The 24,105-nt window shown below is 46.3% G+C and overlaps 1 protein-coding gene across 1 annotated transcript; it reads right to left on the bottom strand.

Moving 5' to 3' along the window:
- Nucleotides 1–2,358: 2,358 nt before the first annotated feature.
- Nucleotides 2,359–16,685, bottom strand: EMP1 (epithelial membrane protein 1). The gene is made up of 5 exons (XM_057380258.1): nt 16,533–16,685; nt 5,739–5,856; nt 4,900–5,002; nt 4,656–4,796; nt 2,359–4,035 (listed from the first exon to the last, which is right to left on the bottom strand). Exons 2-5 carry the CDS (start codon nt 5,814–5,816, stop codon nt 3,872–3,874), a joined length of 486 nt encoding a protein of 161 aa, XP_057236241.1. The 5' UTR covers nt 5,817–5,856; nt 16,533–16,685; the 3' UTR covers nt 2,359–3,871.
- Between the last annotated feature and the right edge of the window lie 7,420 nt (nt 16,686–24,105).

The raw sequence follows: 24,105 nt of genomic DNA on the forward strand, positions 1-24,105 counted from the left end.
GTTGTCTTTGCTGCAAAGGAATCAAGCCGTTCTTCTGCTTTGGGTGTGCTGGCAGTCAGCCACATTGTGTAAATGTAGCAGGTGCTGCTGCCTTTGTGTTCACAGTGCTGTCATCACCCTTTGATCAGGCCAGGAGTCACTTACTTTGCTTGGCTGGTTTGGGCTTCTGCCATTCACAGAGCAGGGCTCTCCCTAAGCTGTCTGCAATAGCTTTTGTGACACACCCAGGAATACATTCAGATAATTTCAGGCCCCTTAATGTGACCAGTTTTTTGACTGCTTCTTCCCAGCCTACCTAGCATGACTTTCTGGTCAAAACAAGAATGTCTCTTGTCCAAGAAGTTCTTGCCCCCTTGGCTGTCCCTCATTTTTAGTACTTTCTACGGCTGATTTACYGTAGTCAAATGTCCTGAATTAGTCAGTAGTTTTTTTAATGGGAAACACCTCTCTCCTTGCAGGGACCTGCAGAAAAGAACCAGGGAGGGGGAATCCTTTCTCTCTGCAGTTGAACCTCAGGCACAGGACTTTCTTCTGTCTGTTTCTTCTCTTTCAAAGACTTCTCTTCCTAGTCCAAGAACTCTGTTGTGAAGTACTGGAGTCAGCTGTGGTCCTGGGCCTTGTGAAGCTTGGTCCCTGAATCCCTGTAATGGCTCTTGCAAGAGTGACATGACTTTGCGTGTCACAGTCCATGTGGCACTGGGTCAGTGTCACTTCCAGCTAGGTTGAAGATGATTTTTGAGCAAACACCTATCACATGACACAACCAAGAGTGCTATTTGCTCCTATCCTTTTCCACATCTGTATGTTTTGTAATTGATTCATATTTGTTGGCATCTGCTTTTCTGTTTGGTGTGCTCTCTCTTGGTGGTGCCAAATGTGATTTCCTGCCAGCCAGCCCCTAGTGTAACAGGATTCACGAGATGGTAGCAGGAGCTACCAGGTGTGGAGCAAAGACAGTCTCATTTGGAATGAATTATACTTCAGGGACCAGATAACTGGGTTTGCTAACAGGTGCCAAGGGGCTCAGTGACTTTTTCTATCTGTAAATTAGGGCACTGATCCTTCAGCAGCCCAAGTGATTTTTTTCAGGATAACCAAAGTACCCAGAGTGTCCAGTAGCCTTCATATCCTTTCTAAGCTGTCAATGACAACAGTTTGTGGTGACAGAAATGTTGTTGGAGAACACTATTAAAAAATTGAGGCCATGGCCTAYGACCTGTCCTGGCCATCCCAACAAGGCTGGCATTGCCTTGTCATCCTGTGAGGTATCATACTGTCACATCCATACCATGCTAGAAACAGGACATGGATACCAGCCTGGAAGTGGGTGTACTCCTGTAAAGCTCACTGGCTAGCTTTCCTCAGCATTTTCACCTCAATGGATGGCTCACGTCTTCCCTGTCAGTGTGAGCCTTGTCCACAGTGGCCAATGGTCTCTGGTTACCCTGCACTTASAGGAGTGTGAGGAGAATGAGGAACAGCAGCACCAGGCAGTGCTCGCAGCACCAGGCAGTGCTCAGCACCGAGCCTGGCAGAGTTCAAGAAGCATTTGGACAATACTCTCAGGCACATGGTGAATGTCATACACAGGATCAGGGGTTGGACTCGAAGATCCTGACTGTTCCTTCCAAYTCAGCATATTCTATGATTCTATGACTCCCGGAACCTTCTGAGACCAAGACAAGTCTCTACTCACAACACACTGTGAGCTTTCCCACATCCTGCTGTGCAAGAGGTCCCTCTCTGGTAAAACTTCAGCTCCTAAAGATTTGTGTCACTGTTCTACCCTCAATTACCATGTCTTAGCTCTCCCTGAGTTAGATTAATTGATAAAGAAAAATATTGCACACAGCTGACTCCTGATAGGTATTACCTCACTTCACACCCCACAGGATTGTGGTCCAGCTTTTCTGAGATCTGCCCTGGGCTTTGGACTCTTTGCTCCAGCTCTAGAGCTGCAAAGGTGTTTGGCCAGACAATTCTAAAGAGGCAACATCTATATCAACTCATGAGACCCAAACACCTTGGTGATTTGCTTTGGGACAGATGAGATTCTGCCAGAGTGAGAAAGCATGTTTCCAGCTTTCCAGGGTGTGAAGCAAAGGCTGGCACTGAGACTGAGTGATATCACCACTCACACTGTCTGCTTGAACTTGCAGGCAGCCTGAAACAGGAGCTCTGAGRGTTGTACTGCTTCCTCCTTCCCTCCAGAACAGGAAATCTCATATACTGGCATGCAAGCAAACATGGTAGTCCTGCACCATCTTAAAGGGGTGGGCTGTGATTCAGTGAGAAAGCAAATACTTCTGCTAGCAAATATCTGAAATACTAATAAAAATAAAAGAAAAAAAGCGTGAAAGTCTTTATTAAAAAGGGAMTCAGATTTTATTTTTATACCCATAAAGTTAAAAATATGCATTTCAAAATATTTACAATGACTATATATGAAATAACCTTTGTTAATGAAACACCAACRTACAGTACTAGAATATATCCAAATTGATAAGTCTACATAAGAAGAAAATGTAACAGAAAGAGAGAGAGGTAAATAGCATCCATGCACAATCTGCACTAACATGTTTTTTTTTATACTCTCTACCTTTTAGTTGTGAATGGAGTCACAGAAATTTTGACCTCATCCCTTGCAAATGCCTCTTGTGACTGAGATTCTTCAAACCAACAGAAATTTGTGGGTTGCAGCAGTACTGATGCCTTACTTACTATGCCAGCCTTTCACATGGGACCTTGTATTACAAGTGGACTCAAAATCTCTCAGCAACCCTGGGAGGTAGCTAATTTTATGGAAGAATTTGGCAGATGGAAAAGCACCAGGTTAAGTGGCTGGGCTAAGGATRTGCAGCAAGGAGCAAAACTCACAAGCCCTGCTTCACCTCTCCTAATCTCTCATCAGGGAATGAATTTCCTCTGCTAACTATTATCTGCTTTTGAGATGAGCTTTGTCACAAGGTGGGGCTCTCAATACCATAYACCAGGTGAGGATGTGGGAAGAAAGCCCTGCGTACAGATAAGGACTTGTCTCAGTAAGGATCTGCAATGTAGCAGTGCTCTCACCATGTTCTGGAGTTGAACAGAAGATTATTTTAGTGTAGACACACATCCACATGATTCCCTCCCGGCATGTGTACCACTGAGCAACTGCATTCTCTGTATTTAGGAATCCCCTCCGTATCTTTACCCCTACACCTTTTCTCTCTCTCTCTCCATCATCCATGCCTATGTATTTGCCATTCCTACTTGTGTCTTATTCAATCATGGGAATGCCAAATAGAAAACAGAACAGCAAAAAATTGCTGCCTTATTTTTGTAGATATTTTAATACAAAATTAATCTGATTTATATTGGTTTTTTACTCAATTTAATCTCTTTAACGTTCACCTATATGTTTATATATATATATATATAAAAGTAACAAAAGGCCCATCCCATTTGTTTTAATGGACAAATAAAGAGGTCATAATCCTCAGGGCCCAACCCACAAGGCACTCTCAAAGGTAAGTGAGAGGGGCTCTAGGAAGGGAAAAAGATACAGCCCTTGTTTTTGAGGTGCCCTTTAATCATCACTGCTGAGCTTGAAGCTTTGTGAAGGTATGACACAACTTTGCAGAAAAGGAGAAGAGCTGTCTGGGTCACTTGCAGATTTCTAGCTCCAGAAGCGCTAGATCAGTCGGAGCTGTTTCTCCCTCTCTTTGGTGAAAGAGTTTCTGAGGATYCTAGCTTTGTTAGTGATTTTTCTGTAGTGGCAGTAGTGATGATGGTGGCTGTTTCTGTCTATTGGCCCAACAGCTCTCTCAGCAGAGTAATTCTTCCCCACTCCCAGTAGCCAACCCTCTCCCCAGGACACCCATCAGCCTTATTTTTTCCTGAGAACAAGGTAGAGGATGCCAATGATGAAACTGAAGCAAAAGCAGATCCAGGCCAATATGAAGCAGTAGCCATGGTGAGGATTTGTGGAGTACCGAATTGTGCTTGTGAAACGGGCTGTGTAAATGGAGACAGCAATCAGAATGCACATCCCTGTAGGAAGGAAGAGGGAAAAGAGAGTTGGAAAACATACAGAAACCAGCATTGCCGCAAGACTTCTGGAGTAGTGCTGTCCCCTGAGATTGTAATGCATGTCTTGTGCCATATGAGAGAGGAGCTGCTGCCCATTAGGCTTATTTATGGAGGATTTCTTTTGCAGCTGTGATGACATAAGACACTTGGGGCTTGTTTAGTGGGTGCCATGAGGAATAAACCTTTGTTAGGAGRAAAACAGTAATAAGATCTGATGACAGCTTGGTGCTACATGTTGAATCCCATGAGCAGAGGCTGTCTAACTGTTTATTCCCCTGCTCCCCCAAAACACTTGAATCCTTTTTGTTGTCTTTCAAAGGTATTTTGCAAAACCCACTGGGACTTCCTAATGAAAATCTGGAAATACTTTCATTACATACAGCAAAAAAAGAAATCCCAACCCAAAGCTTTCCAATTCCCCAGTGCTTTGTTTTGTAACAAAAATTGGGCCACTGGAAACGTTCAGCTGGCTGAGGAGCTCCCCTGGTGATCATGTGTGGCAAACACGTGTGGCTACTTGTGTTAGCAGAGGCAGTGGGACGCACACGGAGCCGTCACAGGGYGTGCATGTGCATACTCACAGCAAACCAGCATCACGGCTCCGGTCATGTAGAAACGTTTGCCTTTCTCCAGGGTGAACAGCTGGACAATGAACAGCACGAGCGCCACAACAGCGAAAATGATTGAGAGGATCATAAAGGCTTGCACGGCTTTGAGGGAAGCTGTCAAAACACAGAGAATAGATTGGAAAAGGTCAGGACTCGGTCCTGGCGGTGCTCATCAATGTCCTGTGATTCACACAATGAAAATACAGATGTAACTTACCCTCATCACCTTTGCTGACTGGCAACTGAGTGCAGGTCCTGTTGCACAGCAGCCAGAGTCCTGTTGAGATTGTTCCAAAGTTGGAAGAGCCCACCATCCAAACCTGAAATAGGACRGAATGGTTGTGTAAAGGAGAAGGAAGGCTTCTTTGCTCTTCTGTCAGACTAAATTGTAAAGTGAGCACGAATAGCCCAACTGCCCGAAAATGTCGGCATTAGCCAGCTGCGATGAGCAGCTGGATATGTGGGGGATGGCACTGGCTTCCAGTTCCAGGAGGCATTTGGTCYGGGAATTCCATTCCAGTCATGGTGGAGAAATCTCCCAGGCCATCCTGACCCTCTTCCTGTCAGAGGTGGTGGGGGAGCACAGCTGGCCAGGCAGATGCGAGAGGCCCCCAAAACCCGCCCCGACAGCATGGGAGGGGTGGGTGGAGAGCGTGCGGACCACGGCAGCACCGCCAGGGGACCCCATCGGCCCCGATTTCCCCCGGTGACCCCGCTGAGCCCCTTGGCATGGAATGCACCCCGGTGGGCAACAGCCTGGCCGCCAGCTGGGGGACAGTGCCACACCAGGGCTGGCACTGCTGATCCCCAGTCCCCACTGCACTCTCCCCGAGGAAGGGTGTTGAAGTGCTGCTGGCTCTGGGGTCCGGGGAGGTGACATGGCTGTACCATGCCTTCCTGCTCCCTRAGCACTGTTCCATCTCTGCCCATGACTGTAAGTGATGTTCCTCACTCTCACCCTCACACCCAGCCCCTGGTCCACCTGCCAGCCGTATGCAAGGCTGGCTGCTGCTGTGCAAGGTGAAAGCCATGTCTCGTCCAGGGCAATCTACTTACGTTGGCAATGGTGGAGACAAAGAGCATGATGACAGTGGCGATGTGAACCACAAAGATACCAGCCAGTAGCACCAACATCTTGGGTCCCTTCTAGGTGCTGTCACTGATACAGAGAGCTCTGAGGGAGAAAAGAACAGAGGAAGCACGTGAAGGGAGGGACTGAGCCAAAGAACAGCATTACCATAAACTTTGCTTACATACAAAAATAAAAAAAAAAACAGGTTTATCTTAAGTCCACTCTGGGAATGTGGAACCACCATTAAAAAAGTCACTGAAAACTTTGTCAAAATCTGCTCAAGAGGTTAAACAGACCCTGAAGATTAAGGAACCAGTTTGAGAGGAGATGAAGAGGATGGGTAGATAACTTGGGGGCATTTTAAAAATAGCCTGAATATATACACAGGCTGCTTAAATTAATGTATGGCAACATAAAGTATAAATGCCACACTCCAGGCTTACATTCTAGGAAGAGGAGTTTTTGGTCATGGGATTTACAGAGGACAAGAAAGATTTTTCTCTTCCTGTTCTCCTCTGGTGTCTCGGCCTCTTTCAGCTGGTGTGGATCATGGACAGGTGCTATGGAATGGGGTATGTTCCTTGGTGCATCAGCTGTTGAGTACAGGTGGATGGTGAACCAGATGGGTGGCCACTCCTCAACACACCATTCCATTATGTGAAGAGGAGAGTATCAGAATAGAAAYGCCATGAGGTTTTCTGGACCTGAGGAAGAAGCCCAGGTTTGCAATGAAAACCGCCTGTTTCCCTTTTAAAACTTGAGACAAACAGGTCACTTTATTGCCACAATTAGATTCTCTTGTAATTCAAATTCCTGTTTGGTTTGTTTTGGGTATTTTTGCCTCTGTACCCTGCAAGGTTTCAATTTTTGTAAGATTTCCTGTCATTGATGAATATGTGATTGGAAATGGAGGGGAATGTGCTTTAGAAGGCTCGCATGACGCTGTTTGTCAAGACTGATGGCTTCTCTCCTGAAAATACAAGGAAATACAAGGAACAAATCTAAACTGTGAGAATGACAGACAATTCACACAAATCAAGTRAATATATTTCACGGAGAAGCATTTACTGAATCCACTCTGTGGCCAGTAAACTTCCTAGAAAGTCTGACAGGGCTGCATGGCTCTTTCCCTCAGTAGGGTTGATACCAAAGAGCAGTATCAAGCGTGTGATTAATGTTAGCTGCCTAGTTATTTTGGTCCAGGTGACTCAGGTAAGGTTTCATGAAGGATGTGGTAACATTGTCATGAAACAACACAATTATACTTCATGATATCTTTCACACAAACTGTGACAAAAGGCTTTGTAAAGTCCCATTCATGTGTCTTCTTTTACTTGCTGACTCCACCTTCTCCACTAYGGTCTTTCCTCTCCTTGTGGCCGTGCATGGGAGTGTATTCCTGTAAAATGCTGCAGCTGCTCCTTGCACTGCTTTGTGTACAGTTTACCAAGCCACAGTGGGTAGCAGGCTTCTCCATCAGTGGCACTTTGACCAGTTCAGCATTAGCTGGTGGCCAGGAGAAAACCCTTGAGGTCAGGATCTCAAGGAGCCAGCTCTGTTACTGCTCCCACACTAAGAAGGTTACTCCTTAGTAAGACAGATTAGGTTTGGTGACTAGTCCTATCTCCTCAGCACAACCTGACTGCTGGAGAACCCTCTGGAGCTGTTAACCCCTAACTTGTTGAATGTGGGCCAGGCTTGCTTGTCTGCTTTGGGGTGTCCTAGCAAACTCCTTATGGCCTGGCAACTGGGACCTCTTCTTGTCACAGTAACTCCCTTGGTGATGATCTTGGAGAAAGCACAGCCTTCTCAGGACTTTTCCTCTGACTGCCCTTACAGTCATTTATGAGTTCAGCACTGCTAAAATCAGGCTCTCAATAGCATATGCAGGTTACCACATGAACATAGCTGACCTAAGAGTTAAGCTCCCTCTTTCTACTAACTGTAAAAGGAGCAAGGGTTTCAAAATGCTGGGTACTGATACCACAACTGCACCTCAAATTGAGAAACTATTGCTGTTGCCATGACTAAATGACATATCTGCAGCAAATATGCTGCTCTTGAGTCAAATCTTCCTGTCCTTTTGACTACTTCTCATTCTTTTTTCTGATTACCTTGGTTCTTACACAAACTGTAACAAGTGCCCTTGACAGTGYAGGGTACTGGCATGCATACACCAAACTGACAAATTTGCCTGYCCTGAAATTTGCCTTTACTGAACAGTAGCTGAACTTTCTTCTTTCTTGGATGTGTTTTTCCATGGTCTCTTTAAAATCTCATTCAGTGCTTTTTTCTTTATTAATTTTGAGGACCTTCAAACAAAGCTTTCTACTTGAAAGATTAAAAATCTACTTCCATGACATCCTAAAGGACAAGAACAGTCCTTTTAAATGAATTTTTTGTTTGCATTCAGAAATGAAAATGAGGGGTAAATGTTACTTTACAATGTAAAAGAAAAACCCCAAAATCATGACCCCATGCTCAGGACTTCGACCGATAGTCTAAGAAAAAAAAATGAAATCCTTTATTCCCTTTGCTTTTTCTGCCTGTTTTAGCACTGCAGGAGAGCACTGTTAGTTCAGGTGCTTTCAGTGCACCTACTTCCTGAGAACGTCAGCACCTCTCCCTGAATACACACGCTATCAAATGCAAACTCCCCCAGGGGATATGTGCTCACAGCTTAGTTTTGATTCTTTGTGAGTTAAAAGCACAAGCCTCCCTCTGTATTCATTTGCTTTCCCCTTTCTCCATCTCTCTCTGCCTGTTAAATAAAACACGAGAGAACAATCCCAGAGGAGCCGTGGGTGAACGAATGGCACTGAAATAGATTCACTTCTCTCTCTGATGCTATGGCGTGGACTTTTCCTCCCATTAGACAGACAAACTGGCAGAGCATTTGGGTCTGACAGGATACCGTTTCCATTTGCTGTGAGACATCTTTCTCCACTACAGGGTGGGGTCACATTGCTGGAGCAATAGGACAAAATTGCATGCAAATGCCTTTTCTTCCTTCCCCTACTTAAACTGCAGCTGCATTTGGAGGTCCTCAGGCTCTTCTTGGGCTATGAGTCAGTCTTAGCCTTCCTAGAGCTGCCAGTTTTTTCCACTGACTCACCCCAAAGCTTTCAAACCCCACAATAATTTAACCCTGCGAGGTTAAGCGCTCAGGACACTGTCAGTTTTAGGACTGCTTCTCAAGATCCAGTCAAGCAAACCAATTGTGAGTCTTCCCTGAGYATCTTTCAGAGGAAAGATCCCAACTAAGCCAAGGTAAAAAAAGGAATGAGACATAACAGTTGAAGGACTACTCAGGTAGGGGAGGCTGGTGGGGAAGAAGGTGTGAAGGTCAAGCACCTGCTGAACAGCCCACATGAGTCAAAAGAGAATCTTGTGGTGATCACAGTGACTGAYTTTCCTTTTCGTGGGGTGACAGATGAAGAAAAGTAACAAGCCACACCAACAGTAAGCACAAATAAGAATCACCAAGGAAGCTGTCAGTACAAAAAGCCCTTCAGATCAGCATGACAAACACTTAGCTGTGTAAAGACTATTTCTCTGACCTTGCAGGACTACTCATACTGGGGAACAGCACACAGCTCTGCTGCACCCCGGTTTAAGTTCAAGCAGGCTGGCACTATCAATTAAAATCTAAGACAAAGTCTTCTCATGCAGGCAGATTGTTGCCACCCATATCACCCCTCTGTCTACTTAAGTGTTTTGGATCCTTCTGTCTGGAGGGCAATACGGAGAAGTGAGTCCTTGCCCCTGGTTTGCTTCTTAGCAAAGGATCAGGAKGGAATGAGAAGTGCCACTTGGAGATATGATAAAAGCCAATGGTATAGTTTCTCAAATATAGGGAGTGAGTTACTCARGAGGGTAAGTCAGATTAGGTAGAGGTCCTTTGCTTCTGAAGAAAGTGCTTTGCAGTGGAAGGACTAGAGGGTGAGTGTACAGGATGTTTCTGCAGGAACAATGGGGTTGTTTCGGGTGAAAAATCAGGGCACTCTCTACTAACTTTGAAAATTTCAGATCTCAAGTATTCCTTAAGGATGTAGCTCATCTGACTTCCATTTCCATCTTCCTCTCTGAACTGAGGTCTCTGCTTGGGACTGTCTCTCCCAGGCTGAGTTGGTGAGGTGTACTTTGAGAGATGCTGGCTGAGATGAGAACTCAGCCAATGGGACCAGACGACACCTAARTCACACTGCCTGTGCACACTGGTAACCTCTGACTCCTTTAAAATGGAGYTTTTCAGCTGAAGTCACTTTAGTTTGATATATCAGGTTTCTCAACAAGGGAAAGATGGCATTTTGGGGGAAAAAAAATGCTTTTGGCTAGAACATCAACAAAAAATCTTCACAGAATGAAAGCAAGTAACATAAAAGAAATTATGCCTTTCTCAGCTGCCACTACAGAATATAAAGGAGGCAGCAGTAAGTCAGACCAGTGGTCTGTCTCACCCAGTAGGCTGTCTCTGAYGGGGACAAGAGGAGGTCCAATATTTTAAAGAAAGCAGGTGAACTTGGCTGCTGGCTGAGGTGGTACAGAGTCACACCAGGAATAGTGGTGGTTCAAATCAGGACCAGGGCCTCTCTTGGAAGGAAAGGAGAAAACTGGAGAGTAATGGACAGACAGTAAGAACTGTTTGGTATTGTTTGAGACAGCCACAAACTTCCACCTCTGTTCCCAGCGCATTCCTCAGTGCAAAACCAACCCACAAACAGCAATGCTGCGATGTTGCTACCAGTAAGGGAAACCTCAGTGTGGGATAAAACCTTCTGCAGACTTTGCAAATCTGCCTTTAGACTGAGCTGAGGCTGCTACAACTGTGTGCCTTGTGGGTGATACGAGCATCAGTCCTCTCTGTACCCAGAGTCATTTGGGAGGATGTAGAAATGTGAAGACCTGTTTGGTATTCCGGTGGCATGATGACTTTGGATATCTCACATTGTTACTAGAAAGCTCATGGAAAATTTAAGCAACAACAGGGAAGAATCTTTTTGCTTTCACTCTTCGCTCCATCTCTTTCTTCAGATCCAGACAAATCCAGAGTCCTTGCTGACTCCAGACTTTTACAAACCACTATATGTCAGCACTGCTGTTGACAACCTGGTTTTGACAGACCGGCCTGACTCAATTTACAAGTCAGATGCTTTTTATAGACATGTGGATGAGTAAGCTGGYGCCTCTGGAAAGAGATTTCACATGTGTGGGAATAGGGTTGGGCAGGAGGGGTGTGTGGACACCTTTGGAGCCTCTGGTTTATGGCAGTGAGATTTCACGTACAAATGGGTAGTGGCTGTGATGACCACRTGGGGTACAGCAGGGCTGTAAAACTTGCAGGTTAATGCCATCCAACAGGCAAAAAACACAGACCAGCCTGAGAGGCTACAGCTGAAAATAAGCTTAAGGGAATGGAAGATTTTGTCTGGTTCTTTTAAAGTGTTTCCTGGTAGAATGGTCTCCAAGAGATCAGTGGAATTGCCTTCCCAAGGGAGTGGTGAAGCATGTGAGAAATTTCTTGTGGATTCTGACAAATTCCTCAAGAATCCACCCTTGGTGATGAACCTCCGCTCACTGAGAGATACAGAGGGGAGTCACAAAAGATGACACATACGGGTTTTCCAGCTCTCATGCTCGTGATTCATATGAGAGTGGGGAAATATCAGTGCTCCTAGGGCAGACAGTGAAAAATTGGCATTTTCTCCAGAAGAAACCACCCTCGAGTGCTCAACCATGTGACAACATAAACTGGAACTCCAATGCTCGCTTGGTAGTCGGAAGGGGAATAGACAGCTGCCTGGGGCCTGGCAGGCAGCCAGCAGCTGCTGCTGGARGAAAACACTGTCACTCCTCACACTGGGCACGCCAAGGAAGGGCTGGGACTGATGGGCAGCTAGTAAGAGGGAGGGGTGGGGAAGGGGATCCCAGAGCTAATGCGAGCACAGAAGTGTTCCTCTGCACCTTCAGAGGTGCAATGGGGAGCACTCTCACCCCTTAGAGAGGTGGGTGGTCCTTTGKTGTGTTAATTAGACACCGGAGCTGCTGGCAGGAGTTCCAACAAGATTCCGAGACACAGGAGAAACATTTGTGGGAGGACTGACAGTCTGGGCATTGATGTGTTGTGTGTAGGGGTGTGCATCTGCAGCTCTGTGTGGCTTCCTCTACGAATGGGAGTGTGCATCTGTGGGCTCCCTGTGAGCTGTGTGTGTGAGTCTGTGTGTGTGCACGGCCTCCTTATGGGCACACAGATCTATCTGTGTGACACTGGCAGTGCCCATAAGGGAGAAACCATCTGACAGCTCGGACAGGAAAGCTCAGGTTACAGTGTGGTATGAGCAAAAGTACACAGATCACTTCTGGTGGCACTTCCTACTTTTCCTCTTTGCAACAGSCCTTAGATAGAGGTTGAAGGTCTGTGAAGCCCACGTCAGCTGTGCTTTTGGCTGCATTCTTGGATTAAAACTGCAATCCTATGGTTTAGGATAGGTAAACTATCCTATAGGTATCTAGTCTTGTCTAAATACTCCTTTTTTTCCTCCAAGGTCATGTAACTCTGGAAAAGAAGTGGTATCTTATAGTGTGTCTGTTGCTCAAACCTGCAAAAGCTCTGAACGAGCCAGTACAGCCTGTGAGACACTGAGGTCACTGCGACTCAGGCATCTAAAGAGTCTGAGCTTTTGGGTCAGTCTGCWGTCACAGCCAGTTGATGTGACCAGCAGTGGTCCACATGCCTGGAACCGTCTTCAGCAATCCTCTGAGCAGCCTKCTCCTAGCTCTGAGCAGTTTGTAGCTCTCCCCTCTTGCTCCCATGGCTCTCTCTAATCTTCCCAGAGGCTTGCTGGAGCCAGTATAGGGAAGATATCTTTCTGGAATGAGAAGAATGTGGACACTGGACCCAGTCGTGGTGGTTGCTTTCACAACTCTCCTCGTTGAGCAGACTCTGCCCTGTGAGGGCAAAAGGACAACAAAGGTCCTCACCTAGGATTTCCTCAAATACAAACATTGCCAGGTGGCCCCACGTCGCAAGAGCTAAGYCTTCAGCATGAGTCACTGCTCACCTGTGTGAGCCACGCCAGTGCTCAGAGTTCAGTGCATCTCCCTGCAGGATGGGRTGACCCAGCCCAGGTCTGTCCCTGTGCTCTCATCGTGGGTGTCTCCCCATGCCTCTTGCAGACTGGTTTTCACAGGGCAAAGGGGATAGATCTTAATTATGATCTTGGCAAACTTGTCACTGCCTTGGGTGATGTGGGTTCTGGAGCTGAGCTGTCCTAACCTGTCCCTCCCTTCTATGACAAGGCATGGGCTATATTTGGTCTTACCAAGAGAGCAGCTTCCATGTACTCTGCCCTCCTGAGAACAGTTCAGGAGGAGGAGGAGGGCGTGTGAAGCTGCAAATTTGGCCAGAGTTTTCTTTGTTCATTGTCAAGCTGTTCTAGCTAAGGAGGTACTTTCCAAAACTCTCCCAGAAGGGTCTGAAGAAATCATACTGCAGATGGCAGCCCTGACATGTGCTGCTTTGCTGCTCTCCACGCAGTGCAATGGCAGAAAGCAGCTAAAGAGGCATTCCAGATTTCTCTCTGGGCAGTTTGTGGGGAACTGCTGCTCGGCCCTGTGTCATGCTGTGGGATGACTGGGTGTGGACTGGCACTGACAGAAGATCAATAGAGGCATAACTGAGATGTGCTTCAGCACATTTGTTCACTGTCACTGTTACAGCACTGTGGCTATGAGTTAGTTATCAACCCTGGCAGGGCTGTGAAGAAGAGTCTTCTTTTCTGTAAATGTTGCTTTGCCTCAGCAGAAAAGACCGATGAAATATTAAGCATCCATCTTTAGATGTGAAGATTGGAAATGCCCTTCCTTGCCCTCCCTTTCAGAGGAGTAAAAGAGCAACTCCAGTCCTCTTACTTCTCCCTGCCTTGAAGGAAGGGTAAATAAACCTCATCTTTTAGTTTTTCTCACTCTTTTTTTTTTTTTTTTTTTTTTAAAAAAAAAAACCTAAGAAAAAAATTAGGAGTGCCGTGCCTTGCAGCCGCCTTATGTTATGCAGGGTGACAGTGTTGTCACTTCCCTATTGAAGGGTACAGGCACAGAAGCCTGTTGAGATCAAAGGGGTCCCATAGTGCCATTTCTTATCTTTTAGGGCACTTGAGCATATGAGGGCAAATTCCAGCCCAGCATCAGGTGCCTCCTCCTTTGCCATCCGTGCAGCACTTGYGAGGGGAGCACTAAGTGAAGCAGGGAGTGAGCGAGGGAAATGTGCCATGACAGGGGTGTCAGGGTGTCACAGCAGCAGCCTGGGGTTGGTGGGGACTGTGAAGCCCCACGGGAGCGGGCAGGGCTGTGGAAGCAGGCTGTACCCCACCCCTCCCACTTTTGCTTGTCCCGAGGAAACAGAAGCAGGCACAGGCGGAGTGCCATGTATAGCCTTGAGCCTTGCGAAAGGGAGGGTGATGAACAGAGAGAAGGATTAGTGCTTGCAGAAAATCTCCCCGGTCTTATCATAAGCAAGGCCTYGAGGTGGGTCTTTTACCAAAAAGATGCTGGCTGTTATCAGCAAATCTCCCAGAACTGTTTCAAAATACAAACTCCGCTCCACCCCAGACCACCAAACAGTAATTGCTGCGTGCACTTGCACTGCTCCCACACTGCACAACTGAAAGACCACCGGCTGGGCCAGAAGGGCCGGTTTTACAAGCCCARGGCTCTCTGTCCTCCGCAGGGTCTAGCTGGGGCAGCACTAGCAGCCCTGCAGCTCACGCACCCACTACAAACTTCGTGCTTCCCCGCAAGATCCCAAGCCACTCCTCCATTAATGTGTCCTTGGGTGTGGCTCGACTCCACAGCTGCCAGATGYCTCCCTCGGGATGCCATGTGCCAATGGAGATCCCCTCTCTCTCCCAGGGCAGCCCTTGCACAGGGGTAGCCGGGATGGATGGCTCAGACGTGTGTCACAAATTTGGATGGTTAGTCATAGCTGGGGGAACTTCCATGGAAGCCTCCTGACAGGAATTCCTTAGGTGGGTGTGTGGGGCCTTGCATGAAGGCACTGTATTTTAGGGTGTGCTTCCAGGCATTGCGGTGTTAGTGAGGAACCTCAATGGTGACCTTTTCCCAATGCTAATCCCCAAAGGAGCAAACAGAAGTAAGCTTTTTTGCCTTTAAGCTCTCTCTCTCGGTGCTCACGGTGCTCAGGTGGACTGCGTGGAGGCATTGGGCTGGCTTAAACCCCTGTTATCATAGGAACAATAGCTAGTGGGCTCCAGCTTTTCAACCTCTTCATGCCCAGCTCTCTCGAGTGTTTGCTCAGAAAAGAATCCCACTATGTCYAGAAATGTCAAGTGGGCAGCTCCTGGTCAAATCTGCTCTCAGAGGTGCCTTGAGGAATTCAAAGCTTCCGAGTGAAAGTTGTTCTGTGGCCACAGTATTTTTTCCTCCCAAAATTATTTCATTGTATATTGTATCAAATTATAACTTCCAATAATGCTTTATTCCTACTCTGGTTTCTGACTGCCCTGGAAACACTCGCTGCCTCAGTCAGTTTCCCCACCACTCCAACACATGTATTTCTCAGGAGGCACCACTACATGAAGGAGTCACAAGCAATAGGGCCAGAGGGGACTTCAAAATTCACAAAATCAATCCTTTTGCCACAAAGTTACTGTCAGTTCAGTTTCCAGTTCATTCATGCGGTAATTATCTACAGCCCCAGCCTGAGCCCTACCCATTTCTGGCCGTATTGGGCTAAATACTGTTTCAGTCTCTTTGAAAGCCTTGAAACTGTGCAGGGGCGGGCTGAGTTCCTGCAACAGGAACCAAAGCGTGGTGCCAACAAACTGGCTTTGCTGCACTCCCTTTCTCAGACCTCAAAAATAGTTCAGATTTGACCACAGGATGCAAACCATAGCAGACAGATGAAATGAGAAAACTGGTGAAGAAGAGGGAAAGAAAGAAGGGGCAGCTGCACAGCAAAAGGCAGGTGAAGAGGGAAAATTGCCAGTCTCTGCAATCCTAAACTTCCCATCAGTGCCTCTACCTCCTCGACACACCCTAGCATGCAGCCCATGGTGCTCCTAGCAATCCCACCCACTCCCCCACTTCACCTGGCAGTRCTCCCCACTGCAGTGTCTGTGCTGCCAAGAAAGGTGTAGCACACATTTCTACCCTTCATGTGGCTTAGCTCAAGAACTGGGGCTTGGTTTCAGCCTCAGGAGCCGGGACCCCCAGAAAAAGAGAGATTATCTCCATACAGACTCCACCCCAGAGACTGTGCCTTTGGGGCCTCTCAGTCTGCASTTAGAATGATTGCCATTGTTTTAAATTAGAGCTTGGCAAACTAATCATGGAGGGGAGAGAGACGAGCAGAAATATTTGAGTGCCAGAAAAAACAGGCCAGCAGCCCTAATTCCAAGCAGGCATTTTTCCACATTTGTCAACAATGCTACTCCAAAAGCACGCTGGCAGCTCCTGAGCATGAGCTGCCCAGGTTGGGTGCCCTGTGCCTGCACCCTGGCTGCACACGTTCTGGAGGTGAAAACATCATTGCTGCTGCCAGCTCTCCGGGGTTGCACCCAGGGCACCTCGCAGYGCCCCTTTGCCCCGTAACACAGCTGGATTTCAAAGCAGAAGATTAAAATTATGGTCTGTGCCATAGTCAGATCGAGTGCCAAGATGAAGAGGAGCAGCAGAGGAGAAAGGCAGACTGGTGCTGCCAGGAGAGGGGAGCAGCCACGGARGGACAAAAGTTGGTGAGGACTTTAGAGAGCAGCTCTTACCGTGTGGGCTGCGGCCGGTGCTGGCACCTGTAGGAGAAGGAGCGTGCTGCGTGTGATGTCCTGGAGCGCCGAGCTCGAGTGAAGGGGAGTGACCTGCTGGTGGTTTAAGTTTCCTCCGGTGGTATGGGAGGGTGGTGTCTTTCCACTCTTTTTTTAAAGGAGTTACTATGAATCAGACTGCCTTGAAAGACGAGGGAAAAAAAAAAATTAATGAGTGACGCCCTGTTTTGCTGGCAGGCTGTCAAGAGTCTCTGGGAGGAAACCAGCGATTCAAAGAAATCTGTGCAGGGCTGCCTCTGACTCAGTGAGGAGCACAGAGACCGCAGCCTGGAAAAACGACTGACGCTGATCCAGCTGAGTAACAGAGGCCCACAACGGCATCTGTTTATAAAACTGAACTTCTGGTTGTCATAAAAAAAAAAAAATATAGTTACAAATGTGGCAACAGGACTTCAACAATACAATCACTCAAACAAACAGTGGGTTGGCAGGGGGGATCCCGAGGCTGAGTGAGTCACCGCATCCCCTCCCCGTGCTGCACGGAGAGAAGCTGCTGAGGCTGACAGCATGGGGGAGTTAAAATCAGACTTGTGAGGCTGGCATGGACAAGACTTTCAGGAATATATCAAGGAGCAGAGATGCTCAAAATGTAACTCTGGCCTGGTGGTGACTCTGGAGCAATTTGGCCAGATGGTGGTGGTTTGCTTCCACAGAGAGAGAGCAGGCAGGGAGCAAGAAATAAGCAGCTTCTTATTCACAGTTTTCTGAGGTCAGCATTTCTTGCCATCTTAAAGACTTCTAAAAATAGATCCTTTACATTTGCAGAGAATTGGCTGGTGGAGTTGTCTCAGGCAACTTTGAGTGGGCAAGATTGAGTGGGGATGTGCTTGAGGTGTGGGTGAAAGGGGAAGAAGTTTGTCAGAAAGCATCCATGTTAAAATGTGATCCATGTTGTGACAGAGTTGGTGCTCTGTTACTGCAAGGAATCAGCTCTGTCTTTGCAGAGCCCAGCAAAAGATGAGCAGATACTGACAAAATACCTGGCAAAGGCCTTTCCCACTTTAATGAGAATGACATTGGATTGCTTTTGAAAAACAAAGCTGGCTCTTTTTGAAATCTACTCAGATTGAAAGATCTTGCTGTTTTTCAGATTATTCCTTCTGGTGATATTGATATGTGTCTGGTCTAATTTTAGACTATAGCAACCTGCTTAAAAAAAGAGCTATGGCTAAACCAGCAGCAAAGATGACAMATATGGTGGGCAAAGACAATCCTGTGGGAATTTTTCCACTGATGGAAAATAAAGGCAGTCTGTTTTCCACAAGGATAGGATAAGCCTAACTGTGTYTAACACCTATGAATTAGAATGTGCTTCTTGTTGATATGTATGAATGCAATATTCAGGGAAAGAAAAGTTTATTTGCTTAGCCTGCAGAAGAAGCTGGCATTTGCACTGAGCTGCACCATCCATTTCCCCTGCTCTGTTTCCCTGGGAGGGTTTATTGGAGTGAGAGATGCTCAGCTCCATATAAAATACTGGAGTGTAAGACCCCAAAGCAAACCCTGTGGACCAGAGTTCGGCTGTGGTGAAATATCCTCTGTCCCAGAATTGTTCACAAGTGACTGCCCACCTGCCAGGGAGCAGCTGCCTGCAATCACAGAACAGCTTCTCTGGGACCCAGACAGAGCACCTGCATCAAGAAGACACTCACATGGGGCAACAGCAGTGGAGCCCCCTCAGAGGCTGGGTATGAAGTGAGCCATGACTGGCAAAGYATTATTTGACCAGAGAGAGCAAACTAGTTTTGTACGAACTGCTCTCTAGCCTGGGAGGCCATGACAGGCAATGGTCAATATCAGAGGCTTCACAAGGAGGCAGAGGTGTTCTGCAGCATCAGCATCAGCATCAGCTTGCCCACAGGAGTATTGCTTCCTAGGTCTCCATCTGAAAATGTTGGTCCCCGGCCAACAGAGAGAAGAAGAGTAACCGGACAGGCCACATGGGCTGTGMCCGTGGCCCTGGAAAAGCACTGGTCCCCTGCCAGCCATTGGCTTCACCCCTGTTGCCAGACCTGTCAGGCCAGGTATGAGAGGGGATAACAGCACGTGTCAAGTGAACAAGAGCGTGGATAGATGATCCTGTCTGGGAGCAGTGCTGCAGTGCTGCATGTCAGGATGATGGTTAAAGGAAGAGAGGGTATCCCTCTTGTGTCAAGCTACGGTGAGGAACCCTTCCACTGAGCAGACTGGTAACTGATCGGGATACTTTCACCCTTCATCTGGATACAGAGAAAGAGTAGAAATGAGAGAATTTCCTACCAATACCTTAAAAAAGGAGAATGTTTCAAGTTGATAAGATTTATCATGTTTTCTGTAGCAGTTTCTGTGGATGAAGTGCTAGCCCAACAAGCCTATGTGTATGTATGACAGGGAACCAGTTCTATCCACTCACCCAGAGAAGAGGCTGGTCTTTCTGTGTGCCTGCTGCAGTTTCTCCCTTTAGGTTGTGTGGTTTACACAAGGCAGGTTGCAATAGAAAATTCATGCTATGAAAAGTCTCAACATGAGCTCAAAAATATAGAGCATTCTGCAGGTTTCACACACTAAAATAGAATTGCCTAAGATCCCCATGCCATACTTCATGGTGTCCCTTTACCTATGCATTGTTCATTTCACAGGTTTTTCTGAGTGCCTGAAGTCTGCTAATTGGAGGGGATCAGGTCAAAGCCATGAGAATTTGTGAGAATCTGGATTAGCATTTCCATGGGCAATGAGAAGGTGAAGCTTTCCCATGTGTGCCATGCCTGTGCTGAAGTTCTTCCCAAATAAGCAGCTTGCAGCAGCTGTAACTCTGCTTTGTTTTGCCACGGCCAAAACATTTGCAGACATTACTACTGTCTGAACAGTAGCCYCTGGGATTAAAGGTGAGTGTCCACAGTGATATTAGATATGACAAACATCAAGCCTTAGCAATCCCAGATCAAAGGAGGAATGGACGATTATGGCTGGGAAATGGGGTATGGAGTTGGGGGTGGGGGAGGCATGGTGAGGTTTGGCTGGAACCATCTCAAATAGATTGTTTTTAGRGAGAGGGGGCACCAGGAGAAATAGACCATACAGGATCTCTCTGCACTTTTTGAGATGCGAGAATCTATGCTTGGGAAAGTTCTGTAGTTGAGTTCACATGCTCTCTGGTATCCTTTCAACAGCAATTTAACTATATGCTATTTGGATGTACTTTTCTGGCTAGCTATCTGCAAATACAAATTGCATATTGAGCCCCCCYCAGTCTAAATAGCAAGTCTTTCTACCTAAAGAGTTTCTGTCTCTTATATGTGCTATTTATTTTGTGCATCATCTTGCTGACTGGTTGCAGAACAAATGGAAGTGTTATGGTCCATGGTGTTCACTGCTTCTACACTTGTCATGACATGGAGAAGGTGGGGTTGAGCCTCAGCTAGTGTGTGGGTTTAAAGGAATAGAAACCAGCAAGTTTCATACTGCTCTGTAGTGGTGCAACTGATGTGTTTGTGTGGATACTGTGGGGTTATCCACTTGATACAATAATTTGCAGAGACATACAATAAATCTCAGAGCCATATGATAAACTGCATTTGTCACGCCTGACKGTGCAGGGCTTCAAATAAGAGCAGTCATCCACTGGAGAGGAAAGGGCGGTGGTTCCCTGATTTATAGCTTCACTCAGTTTTGAGGAAGTTGATATTGGAAGTCCCACCTCTGTGGTTTTGATCCTTTCTCTGATGTGTCTTTTCATGTTCCTGTCCCTCCAAGGACAGCTAGATATCCAGTACTTAGGGCATCTGATTTTGCAAGCTCAATGGTACAAGAAAAGGGTGGGTCATAGTCAATGCTGAACCGATGCTGAACTCTTCCTGTGCACAGTTTAAATTTTGGGTTGGGTTCTTGCTTTGGTTTGCTTTGGCTTGTTTTAGTATTCTCTTTTATGTCAGGGATGATCTCTGTCCAAGGTACTCTAATAAATTGTACGATGAACAAAACCTACAGAAACCTCTACATCTGATTTTTYCAAAATCACTCATGGCTGCCAGACTAACTGATCTTTTGAAAGTACATTAAAGATATTGGATAGAAAAAGCGTTGAATTTATAGTATTCATGTAGATACGGTTTGTCACAAAACTTTGGTGGGTAAAAACTGGAGTAGTTCCCTCCAGGACTTTAGCAGTATGAATGGGATCTACGGCAGAATGCATTCCCCAGATCTCACTTATCACATCTAGGAAGACCCAGAAGTTCCCTTGTTTCTTAACAGGAATAAAAAAATTTATGTGGACATGAGATAAGGAGATCATTTCTACCATAGTTTCATAATGATTGGAATTTAGTTTTGTCGTCCTATGTGGAAAGGACCGTATACTTCGTTCTTTTGTTAGAAAGAGAGGAATGACTCGGMTGTGCAGTGGGTGCACTGGCATCTCAGACTGTCTGACAATCACATTGGTCACTGCAGAAGACTTWGTGGGGACTGGGTTCATGGCAATCCATTTGTAACTGGTGGAGGGGTTTGAATTAGTTCTCAGGGGGATAGGCAGTCCAAAGGTGCCCTGCCTTGCCAGGTGCTCTTGGATGGACTGAACGTGATCCTCAGGCTGAGGTTCTGAACACACAGAGGGGGCAGCATGGGCTGGCTGGTGCTGGGAATAGAGACCTGAAACTGGAAAACTTTAACTTTTTATTGTGCTCTGGTGTAAAAGAAGATATAATGAGATTAGAGCCAGTGGAAATGTGGKGGTCTTCCCCTGCTTTTATAAGAGTGAGGGAACTGCAGTCCCCGTCTCATTTTCCCTTACTTTAGCCTCCATCTTAGTTTCTTTCTTTTTTCCACTGGAAACAACCCAGCTGAAGGTATTTACTGGTAATGTGCAAATGATACCTCTGCTCTGGCAGACCCATCTGAGCTGTCACTTTCACAAGAGCCTCTCCCATTCCACATCAAAGGGCTGGTGGTTGGTGGTATGCTCCACCTGCACATGAAGGCCTTTCTCATGCTTTCTGGCAACCAAAGARGTTTTCTTTATTGCTCTCTCCAGCTTCTGGTTCATTTCTAACTCTGTCCTCTGTGACTGTTGTACTGTGTAGCACGCAGTACCAATTGCTTCACCAACAGGTTTTACCACGTTACTGAAGGGGAAAAAACCACCAAGAAACGGCATAAGTTGACAATGTCTTAGTGTTCTCCTTTCATTCAGTGACAACAAAGTGAATTAGCTGCTTGATTGTCCTGCATCCTGGACTGCGTCTGTGTTGATTGCCATAGAATTGGACCTTGGCTAAGAGGCCAAGGCAAGGGCAGGTGCCATTTGTTCTGTGGTTGAAGTTTGACAATGGGACATATTTCTATTTATCTGCTGCTCCCATGTGCTGTTTGCATGTGTTAGTTCTACTCAAGGTTTCACGGACTTTCTTCTTGGAGCAGATATTGGTGTCCTGAAAAAAATGTAGGATTTTCTTTTGCAGACAGAGGTAAGGTTTGGAAGGAGCATGAAAGCTTCTGTAMTTGCTTCTCACTCTCAGCAATACCTTGGTATTTTGAATCTCACGATACAATTATTGTTGCAGTGTCACAGGCTCTATGGATGTTCAGGAAGAGAGCTAGCCTGGGATACACATGGCAGAGACTGCAAGGGACCTGGCATATKAACAAACCAAGCAGGCAGATCACCTTCTCAAACAAACAGAAAGAAAAGCCCAGGGAGGGCTTCCTAGGGGTAGCCTGTCCTGGTCTCCCAGTGAGGAGAGGGGTTGATGCGAGGGGGAAAGCATCAAACTCAATGCATAGTGAGAAGTAGAAGAAAAAAAGGGAAGCGTATCTGCCATGGAAAGACAGCTGGGCATTGACAAGGTCAGGGCAGGACAGAGAGGGCTGAACACGATGGAAGATGCAGCCAATAAGGATAACGCCTTTAAGCTTCAATTTCCTGAACAAAGTGCAGAGAGCTGGCAGGAGGCTGGGAAGTCCTCTCCTTTCTGTTGCTGTTGCATGGAAAAGGGAGGGGACAGTCTCTAGGTTTGCTTTTTCATTCCCTGACGCACAGGGAAATGATTCCTGTCACTGCAGAGCAATGGTTCCCTTCTGAAAGAGGAAACMTCTACTTTTGTCACACCATGATCCAGCTTCTGAGTTTATTTGCAGCARGACAGAACCAGAACAAGTTACACTGACTTCAGGCGCTCTTTCTGATTAATGAATCAGGGATTGAAGCAGTTCCACAATGTCAAGAAACTGGTGGTAAAGCATTTGTGAGGGGGAAGACCTCTCACTGCAGCACAAAGACTGAATATTTGACTAAACTCTCTCTCCTTCCTYGCTGCCTCCCCACCCTTGCTTCTTGCCAGCTCTTGGCTGGACTTTTGAAAAGAACACAAATTATACTTTGCTTCCCCTCGTACATTCCCCTTGCTAGTCTGTGCCTTACTCATTCACAAACACAGAAATTGTCATGACTCCATTCCTTCTGCTTTTGCAATGTACAGTCACTCCTTGTGTGCCTCCCTYGTGCTTGAAGCAGGATATGGGCAGGAAATAACAGCACAAGATTCACTGGAAAAATGCAAACCTATTATCTGGGGAAAAATAAATTCAAAGTTAGCTATTCAGAGGGTGTGAGCCTTTGGAACTTGCCAGAGAAATAAAGCTGGAAGCAGCTGAACAGGGACAGCAGACAAACAGCTGGAGAAGAGCTTGCAACGTGATACAGCACCTAGCACAGAACAKAGATCACATCCTTTAGAGCTTTTCAGATGTTGATGTCCCTCCCATACCCACAGATCTCAAAGCCATATTTCACCCCCAGAGGTGCCCTATCAGTGGTAATGACAGTGAAAGTTAAAGGTTTTCATTTCTGAGAGGATTACACTTAAATCCTATGACAAGGGTTCTCTCTAGTGTAGTCACAAATAGCACAGTGGGACTAAGGAATTGCCTGGATGATCCGTGCTGCTTTCATAACAATCAAAGTCAGAGGCATCATGTCCCTGTGCAGCTCCATACTGGGAATATGGGGGAGCACATGAGCTAGCAAGAGAGAGGAAAAAGGGAGCGCTCACTACATTGCCAGGCTCTGAGGGTAATGATATAGCACAAAGGATTAAAAGCCTGGGCTTTTTTAYTTCAAGTATGCTTATGATAAGAATGATGCTTTGTGAGTGTGAGCAAAATTTAGTAAAACATCTCAATGTCACAAAATGATTGGTTGGATTTGATAGGTGTGTCTGAACATCTCCATCCCTATGAGATACATAACAAAAAGCGAGAATTAGTGAATTGAAGCAAAGGACMTGATACAGGTAAAGAGTATTCACAGGTGAGGAATCAAGACTTTTGAAGTGAACTGGAAAAGTGCAGATTTTGAACCTTGGGCTGCAGCTTAAGGATTGCCCCAAAGCAGTAGGTACTGCCTTGCTGAGAAAAAAAATGTCATTTCTTCCATGATATGCAAGAGAACGGGTCTTCTTTGTAATACTCATCAAAATAGGACTAGAGGGTCAAACTGAGCTAAATGAGGCAGAGGCTAAAAAACCTGCAGYAATAG

Source organism: Malurus melanocephalus, unplaced genomic scaffold (assembly GCF_030028575.1).
Source record: "Malurus melanocephalus ecotype Western Australia unplaced genomic scaffold, MMel_1.1 scaffold_441, whole genome shotgun sequence".
NCBI classification, from domain to species: Eukaryota; Metazoa; Chordata; class Aves; order Passeriformes; family Maluridae; genus Malurus; species Malurus melanocephalus.